The 9603-nt window shown below is 37.4% G+C and overlaps 1 protein-coding gene across 1 annotated transcript; it reads right to left on the reverse strand.

The window, feature by feature from the left end:
- Positions 1-8310: 8310 nt before the first annotated feature.
- Positions 8311-9192, reverse strand: LOC121155204 (vomeronasal type-1 receptor 90-like). Its single transcript, XM_040978377.1, has one exon. The coding sequence runs from the start codon at positions 9190-9192 to the stop codon at positions 8311-8313; it is 882 nt and encodes a 293-aa protein (XP_040834311.1).
- Positions 9193-9603: the final 411 nt, after the last annotated feature.

Raw genomic sequence — 9603 nt, forward strand, 5'->3', positions numbered from 1 at the left:
ATCTAATTACACTAAATTTTATTGATATCAATGAGGAAGATAAATTGAAAATGTGTCACAATAAAGGATATTATATGCAATTACAACTCCAGTCAGTAAATAAATTCAACTATAATCCTGTAATTCTATTCCATCAAGTACTTCTATAATTCATAAAATTGCTGAATTTATTAATCTAATATTGATGCAATGAGCAGAAATGTTTTTTAATTACACAGAAAAACAAAATGCTTCATCCCAGAAGCCACAGAGAAACACACTCACTCAGCTAAGCATTCTGATGTGAATCCATAGTCAACTAAAACCTCAGCATGTAGTTATAGTGAGGGGATTGTACCAGCTCATTTCCCTGCAAGCCAATTATTCTCATTTCGCCTGTAGAGGCAGGACAATTCTGGCCTGTCATCTTTAGAAGAGTATCCATCCGAGGGACAATTTGAACTTCCCTGCTTTCTGGGAGATGTCAATGGAAAGCATCTGGGTTCTACTCATCTCTCCTGTGGACTCATTTCTCCAAGGCAGGCCTGTCTGGGCAGGTTGTCTGCTCTCAGTTCTTGTTACCAGACAAAAGAAAAACAATAAGCTTGACTTCATGGCAAGTACAAGCCACAGCTTGTACTCAGGAGAGCCCCACTGTCTAGGAGTCTCATGGTGGCATCCCAACCAATTTTCTGGTGTGAATCTCAGTGACATAGTAAGACCTGTAAATCAGGAACAAGCCCCTCTCACACTGCCCCTTGGAAACAGATATTTTTATCCAATTGGAAACATCCCTGACCCAGGGCATCTGCATTAGTAGCAGAATGCAGGTTGCATTCCCATTCTCCAAGGTAATGTAGTTCCCTGGGACAGAAAGGGTAGAATCTGTATAAACAGCTCAAAGGATAAAGCTCAAATGGCTTGACAAAGATGCCACACCCACTCTCCTGTGCTGTGCCATATCACCCTGCATTTCACTGCAAGTTTAACTGACAGTCATTTTGTTCCACAAATTCAGAAATACAACATAAGGAATGATGGTATAAGGATATGCCACCAACAGAAAAAATAATAATAACCACTACAATGAAAGATTCTGAATGCAGAAGATCCCATAAAAGGCTATGTGATAATTAATAACCAGAGTAGAAAAAAATGTAATCATGGGTCAAATGAGCATGTTCACATTTGATTATTGCTTCAGAATCAGTTGTCTTTTGTAGCAGTGTAATTTTTCCACTGGCTCTTTGTTGTAATCTTTACACAATAGATGTTAAACCAGTGATTGCAGAGTAAAATGAAAGCATGCCATTGTATATTTAAAAAAAAGACATAAAACAGGAGAAAAGAGGCTGGTAGGCAGTGTGGTAAATGTCTATTTCCTAAATCTATGATGTGAAATATGTGAAATTTGTTAAGTTTCCATAAGATTTTAAGAAATACAGGCAAATCAATCCCTATAAAATTAGGTTTCAAATGATATACATGATCTCTGAGGATGTGTGGTATCCCATTCAGAACAGAATGGTGAAAACATGTAAATATTGTATTGAAAAAACTTTGGTTTAATTCAAAGCACATGTGTAAGATGCAGAAACTACATGATGAAATTTGACATAAATTTTTGTGAAGAAATTCATGAATGAATTTGAGTGCATTCTGAGTCACTGTGACAAAGAATTAAAAAGTTTGAAATAAATATTATATATATATATATATTATACCAATAGTAATGAAAAATATGAGAGTGGATGGTATCAGAACAATGAAATTAAGTTTGGGTCTCAACAGAGCACCACAATGGAGACAACTACATCTAAATTTTTTATAAAAATCCATTAAAATCCACACAAGTTTTGCTTTTGTTTATGAACCTTATTTTAAGAAAAACTAATAAGAACTAAAGGATATCAGTAACTAAATGAGCCAATAAAAGGAATCTCAGCTAATTTCTTAGAGTAAAGAATAATCGAGGGCAACAATGGGGGGATTCTCTATCAATAATACGTAGTTTCTCTTTAATTGTGGAGAACTGGATGAATAAAATTTACTAAAGTGTTGAGCTCAAGCGATGAGCTTGAGGACTCAGAGAGTTCACATCCTAAATTCTGCACCCACTGAAGTTTAGAGTCTCCTTCCACTGCTGTGTTTAGGTGAATAAGAAACATATAACATATTCCTTTTCTTTTCAGTTCAGAATGAAAGACCATCAACATGAAGGACATGAACAGATTCAACATGGGATTTAAGTCATTTGGAAATTCTCACACTAGCCAGAGGAACGAAGTTCCTTCTTGATTATCCTCCTCCCTCTGATATCCTACAAACACTTTTCTTTTTTCCTTAGGAATTATCATCATCTTCGCAAGGTGTATTTGCTATGACCACTCATGGCTCATTTCCTACAACAGCTTCAAAGGAAAAGGGATATTCAACTGTCCACCAACCACAGACATGTGACATCCGGGTTCTGGCATGAAAAGACAGTAGCAGAGAAAGGGATTTTCACAAAACTATTGCATATGAAACTTTGTTGCATGTTGGGAACCCCTTGCAAGGTAGTTTCCAGTGTCTGAGAAGTTTCTCTTTGAAACTACAGGCCCCACAGCTCAACTGGTGGAGTATAATTCATCTACAACTTGGAGGGAACCTGTGATGTCTGGCATGAGGTGGTAACTTGGGAGTTCAAGATGCCATACCTGAGTGTGCAGCGAGGCATCCCTGGTGACTGTGGGACAGGGACTGGCTGACTTCTTTGTGGATCTGTGTTAGGACAACTAGGAAACTCTATGCCACAAGGCTGACCACTCACTGTATTTTTCCTAATTCTAATTACTCACCTTCAGTTTACAAAATTAATCACATATTTCTCTATTGCAGTCTGATGGCTGCAGTTCCACTAATTAATATTTAAATTCATAACCTTTCCAGTCATTTTTAATGACATAATCAAACATGATTAATACCAAGGCACTGCATTCACTGCTCAGTAGCAAATCTTCAACAATCAGACATGTAAAACATATAAGCTCTCAAAAAAGGAAAGAAAAAGGAAAGTGGTCTCTCCAAGAAACCGTTGAATTTATCTGGACACTAAGATGCTGGACTCTATGCGTGTAATGTAAGAATCTTGACTGAATTTGAACTGTAATACTGCAACGAGGTGGAGGAATTCACCATGGGGAGAGGATATAGGGAGGGGTTGGGGGAATCCCAGAGCCTATGAGACAGTGTCACATAATGCAATGTAATCAATAAAAAACAACTTAAAAAAAAAGGAAAAGAAGAAGCAAGATACTTGTACTCAGAGTACTGGGGCAGCACAATTATAAATGCCATTCTATAACAAAATTCTCTGTATTGTTCTTCATGTTTCACTATATATTGCACTCTTGTATTGGAATTAGAAACATTTCTTACAGAAATATTAAGAGAATTGACATATTCCATACACTAATTAGAACGTGTGTAAATACACTAAGATATAGAAAGAATGAGAGTGAGCACATGAGAAATTGCACACTCCTGAGTCTCATTGGTGGTCTTGTTGGATTTGTAGGAAATACAAGCTGTGGGAACTTGAGTATGTAGACCTGTCCTTAATTATAAACAGTTTCTTTGTAGATGTGAATAAATGGAATATTAGGATAGACTAATCAAGGAGACTGGAACCAAAATTAGACTCAGAATGCCAATCAGAATTTCTGAGATGGGGTGTGAGTTTCCAAGTGACATTTAGTAACCACAGCACCAAATGCTCAGGAGTCACTGAAGTTTTAAATGGCATTTTTCTAATGGCTGTTTGTGAGCAGATTAAAATGTGCTTGTTTTCCACAAGTATCTTCCTATTTAAAAAAAACAATATTTTATTTTTATTTGAAAAAACATTGTTACCAAGAGAGAAAGAGAGGAGAGAAAATGAAAGAGATCCACACTCCACTGGATCGTGTGCCAAATGGTTGTAATGGCTGGAGCTGAGCCACTTCAAATCATGGAGCTAGGAATTTCTCTAGTCTCCCACGTAGATGAAGGGGCCCAAGGACTTGACCCATCCTCTGTTGTTTTCAGGCCATAAGCAGGGATCTGGATCATAACCAGTGACAATATGGGATGCTGGTGCCACAGGTAGAAGATTAGCCTCATTTTGTTTTCCATTTTTAAATACACACACACACACACACACACACACATATATATTTAATTATTTATATATACACACATGCAAATCAGTGAGCTTATATACGTAATACCATTCCTTCAAATTTATTTTCTGTGCTTATTTCATAGCTGCATTTGGGAGGATTTTGGTGTTGCTGAATTGTTTTGAATATACATTTTAATGCAAGTCCTTGGTCACATACAATGTTTAAATCATTTTTTGACATTCTTTCAGTCAGCTATTATTTGTTCTATGATTATAAGCCTCATAATTTGATACAATCTCACTAGCATGATTTTTATTTTGTAACCTATGTCTTTGAGGTCTTATCCAAATCAGTTTGCCTGTATTGATATCTGGAGTTGTGTTCCCTGTGTTTTCTTCTAGTAGCTTCATAGTTTCGTGTAGACATGTGCTCTGCCTGGCAGGTCTCCAAAATCCAGGGCCTTAAGAATGCCATGACCACTGTGTAGGTTAGCCCAGAGACACAGGCCATGCCACCAGGGCCATGCCTGACCCCCAATTCCCAAGACTAACAGATCCAACAACCACAATGCCTTCAGGTCCAGTTAGACACCACACCCCAGGACACTTGTTCCTGGTACCCACCTCATTCATACTGTCATGGTTCGCCACACGTCAACAACGCTAGTGTGAAATGATTGGTGCTGTATCTTAACCAAGGCCCAATCAAGCCCATCCTGAATCACAGTTCTGCTAATAGATGCTATGAACTGACCCATCCTAACTCACACGCTGACCTGATGCAATTGTGTCTGGTGGGTAATGTAACCTGGTGTTTTGTTGGCTGCTCATTGCTGTGATTCTTGCACTTGTCTGCAAAAACTGTGTCCTGATATAGGAGTCTTCCAGGCATCTCTTTCAAATCACCCAGTGTCAGATCTTTCAGACACCAGAGGGTCTTTGGCAAGATTTGATTTAGCACCTCTTGTTGTGGCAAGTAAACTGTCCTGGTACAAATGTCCCAATTAGAATTCTAATTTGTACTATTTGGTGCTACAATAAAGTCACAAATGAACTACCTTCAGACACAGCTTTCATATGTTTCAGTGGGAGCCAAGACTTAGTTCAGTATGTTCTATATTATTGCCTTGCTCACATGAGTATCATTGGGTAATGGAGCCCTGTCCAGTCTGGTGCTCACCAAAACCAGCCCACAGCCATTGCAAAGAAGAATGCTGCCATGTCCAGGCTATAATACTGTCTCCATTTAGGCTTTGTGTTCACCAGTTAGAACTCCAACCCATTCAGGGCTCCCCCTTGGCTCACAACCAGTACTGTGTCCAGCCACAGATCATGTGCATGGCAGTGGAGATTGCAGTTACACAGGGGCGAGAGTCTCACTGTTGGGTACTGTGATCTAGTCCTACCAGTTAAGGCCCTAGAGCTACCTTTCATGTGTGTCATTGGATAGTGCTTGGTAGTGGTAATGCTAACTGCACCAACTCAGGTGTCCCACATGTACAAGTGATTCAATCTGGCTATTAAAGGTCCTCTTGTTCCTGCTACCCAACTACTTAGTCTCATCCCCTTCCTTTAGCTGTAAGTGCAATGGCCTTCTTAGTGATACTCCTTCTGTAGCTCTTTCTCACCTGGGTGAGTCCTTGTGAAGAGAAATGATGGTAAAGGATAAAATCCTGAATTCATATAAATAAAGCCAGCACTATTGCTTAATACTCCAGTGTAACTATGTAACAGTGTAACAATACTCCCCGCACTGTGGCCTAGTGGCTAAAGTCCTCGCCTTGAACACACCCGGGATCCCATATGGGCGCCGATTCTAATCCCGGCAGCTCCACTTCCCATCCAGCTCCCTGATTGTGGCCTGGGAAAGCAGTCAAGAATGGTCCAAAGCCTTGGGAACCTGCAGCCATGTAGGATACCAGGAAGAGGTTCTTGGTTCCCGGCTTTGGATCCATGCAGCACCGGCCATTGCACTCACTTGGGGAGTGAATCATCAGATGGAAGATCTTCCTCTCTGTCTCTCCTCCTCTCTGTATCTCTGACTTTGTAATAATAAATAAATAAATCTTTTAAAAAATACTCCAGTGTAACATAAATTTGTGTAAAATTTGAAATTACTTACATACTTTTAAAATAATCCTATTCTACAGATTATCATACTGTAGTCCATGTTGCAGAATATGTTGCAATGAAAAAAAAATTTCACTTGGAATATGTTTGTGTATTTCATAACATTATATGAAATGTTATTTGCATACTTACATAATTTTTTTTTTGGAGTAAATGTTATATTGAGTGAAAACTTCTAGTGTAAAAATTTAAAATTCTCAAAATCCACTAGCTCCATTAAAATGACTAAAGAAGCTGAAAGGGGATTTTGAAGACATCCAAATGAAAATGTAAACCAAATAGATGATCTGGAGAAGGAATTAAACTAATGAGCAAGCTTATCATTCATATAATATTTTTCAGCAATATTGTATAACTGTTTTGGATTACAAAGGTTGGAGAGGGGAAAGGAATTAAAATTCACTGACTGAAAACATTACGAGCTGACATCTGCATCACAAGAATCAATACATTATTTTCCATACATAAGGAAACTAACACAATAAAAATCCACATCACATAAACTTCTTACTTGGGAGTAGTATTTAAATTAGGTATATCAACAAAATGTATATAGTAAATCGATATAAAATAATATGAAACCATTTGATTAAAATGCATATCTGACAACTCTACATTACTGAAACATAGTGAATTTATTCAGTATAAATCACATGATACTCATGAAATCAGATCCAGTTTGCTGTCTTCATATTAACAAAATCATTTTAAAGATATATTTTATTTTTATTGGATAGTCAGATATACAGAGAACAGAAGAAATGAGATTAAGAACTTTCATCCATTGATTCACTCCCCATGTGTCTGCAATGCCTGGAGCTGAACTGATCTGACAGCAAGAGCCAGGATCCTCCTAATAGTCTCATATTTGGGTGTAGGTGTCCAGGGCTTTGGGCCGTCATTGACTCCATTCCCAGTCACCAAGCAGTGAACTTGATGGGAATTGGGCTGCCGGTATATGAATTGACACCCATATAGGATTCTGGAGCATGCAAGGTGAGGACTTTACCCACTAAGCTACTGTGCAGGGATGAAATAAAATGATTTTAAATAGACTGCTGAACTGTGATTTTAAGCACAGTTAGGGTAAATACAGTACATTCAATGGAAGTTAAAACACATTAGAAATTATACTCCTAAATATACAAAGAAGTTAAAGACAGTATAAGAATTTATATTGCATAAGTTTTCAAAATTTAGTGCCCATAAGCAAATTTTATTATTAATATTTACTTATTTGTATTGGAAAGTCAGATACATAGAGAGGAAAAAGAAAAAGAGAGGAAGATATCGTCCACAGATTCTCTCCATAAGTGGCCTCAATGACTGGAGCTGAGCTGATCTGAAGCCAGGAGTCAGGACTCAGGAGATTCTTCTGGGTCTCCCATGCCAGAGTGGGGTCCCAAGGCTTTGAGCCTTCCTCAAATGCTTTTCCAGATCAGAAGCAGGAAGCTGTATGAGAAATGGGGTTCCTAGGAAATGGTGCAGCACAATATGTGCTCCCAGGTGCATGCAAGATGTGGGCCTCAGATATGATGAGCGCAATAATTTAAAATTTAAGAAAAATACATAAATAATGTCTCAATACGTACCATTCAGGAGGAAGAAGACTTTTTGAGGAGGACATAAGAATCTAAAAACAACTCCCAGAGCATATATGGTGTTAAAATAGAGGTAAAAATTATCATATAGCAGATGAGTGTAGTTAAAGCTAGAATTGGACATATAGTGGCTAAGCATTCAAAAAGCAAAGGTGAATTTAGATTTCTCTGTAAGAAGAATTAATTTTAGGTGTCAAAAAGCTTCTTATGAGCACATTGAGAAAATGTTTTCCTTTATGAAGTTAAGGAAGTAGAAAAGGAAAAAAAATTTAATATATAGGAAAATTTGAAATAAGGCATATAGATATTGGCAGTGGAAAATGAAATTAAAGGATATACTAGTAAAATGCCCTGTATTCATATCATATTAAAAATCCTGGATTACTGAATATTTCACAAATCATATATTTTATCTTTCAGACTTTATCAACTCTTGAAATGTTTGGCAAATATCGATTACTTTTTCAGCATTTCAACTATTCGTTTGTCAGAAATAATAAACACCAAAGGACTGATAGTGGCATAAACATTTCCCACAAGCCTATGGATATCCAGGACCACAGGTTCATATTTCCACAATGCAGTTGATAAGGATGAGATGATGCTATCCACACAGTACATAATCACAAAGAAACTCACCTGCACTAGGACAGTACAGGTGGCCCGTTTTGCTGGGGATGTTTTGGGGGAAATGCTCATGCTGTGAAGGTACTCAGAGTGCCTCTGATGGCTACATAAGAAAATCACCATGTACATGCTGGAGAACAGCATCATTCCTACAAAGAAAACACTCTGAGATAATGCAAGTATGAAAAATAGTGTTGTGATGACAGAATTCATTGAGGAAACTGAGCAGTACTTACTGACATTGAGTTGATTGCTCCTGTTGGAATGAGCTACAGTGTAGACGATCATGTTACTATGGAAAGACAGGTTGAGGGACCAAATACAGAAGAAAGCAATGACAACATGTTTTGTGAGTTTATGTTTAAATCTTGACAAGTAGAAGGAGCTGGGACTGATGGTGATGACCTGAACGATGCTCAGGAGACAGGTGGTGGAGATGGAGAGACCCCTAGACATTCTGCTTGAGTAAAACAAAACTTTACATTTTAATTCATTTGGAAATTCAACGGATTTGAACATGTCTGCAGATAAAATATCTAGAGTGGTAAGTAGCATCACTATATGGACAAAAGCCAGCTGACAAGTGATCATGTCTGTTGGTCTAGGTCTACGAATTTGGTGGATTGTGAAGATGTGGAAGACAAGGAGGAAGGCATTGGCTAAGACGCCAATGCCAGCTTGGAAAACATACACATTTTTCAGTAATAACATTACTGGATATTTTGTTCATCTCAGCATATTTGAAAATATTTCACATTCCTATGAAACAAAACAGAGATCGCATGTCACCATAAATCATTGTGTTTATTTACAAATCATGCAAAAATTATACTTTCTATTTTACCCACTGCTTTAATAAACTCTAATGTTAAGTAAAAATTATTGGTGGTCAAACCTCTGCACTTCTTATACAAAAGCATGTGAAAATTTGTCAGTATACATAATCTTTGAAACTTTTGCAGCCTTTTTAAAATTCTGCAAGAAAATAATATTTTTAATTTGATTTCCCATTTTGAAAAATTTCTAAGTAAATACATGCACATGCATATATATATATTAATAAAAAAAAAACACTCACAGTCTGAAATAAAGTGCAGAAGTACAAAACCATTCCGCAACAAT

This window comes from Ochotona curzoniae, unplaced genomic scaffold (genome assembly GCF_017591425.1).
Source record: "Ochotona curzoniae isolate NIBS_2020 unplaced genomic scaffold, NIBS_Ocur_1.0 contig_2878, whole genome shotgun sequence".
NCBI classification, from domain to species: domain Eukaryota; kingdom Metazoa; phylum Chordata; class Mammalia; order Lagomorpha; family Ochotonidae; genus Ochotona; species Ochotona curzoniae.

Coding starts and splice junctions, on each gene's coding strand:
- LOC121155204 (XM_040978377.1), bottom strand. CDS start 9,192: ATGTTATTACTGAAAAATGTGTATGTTTTCCAAGCTGGCATTGGCGTC.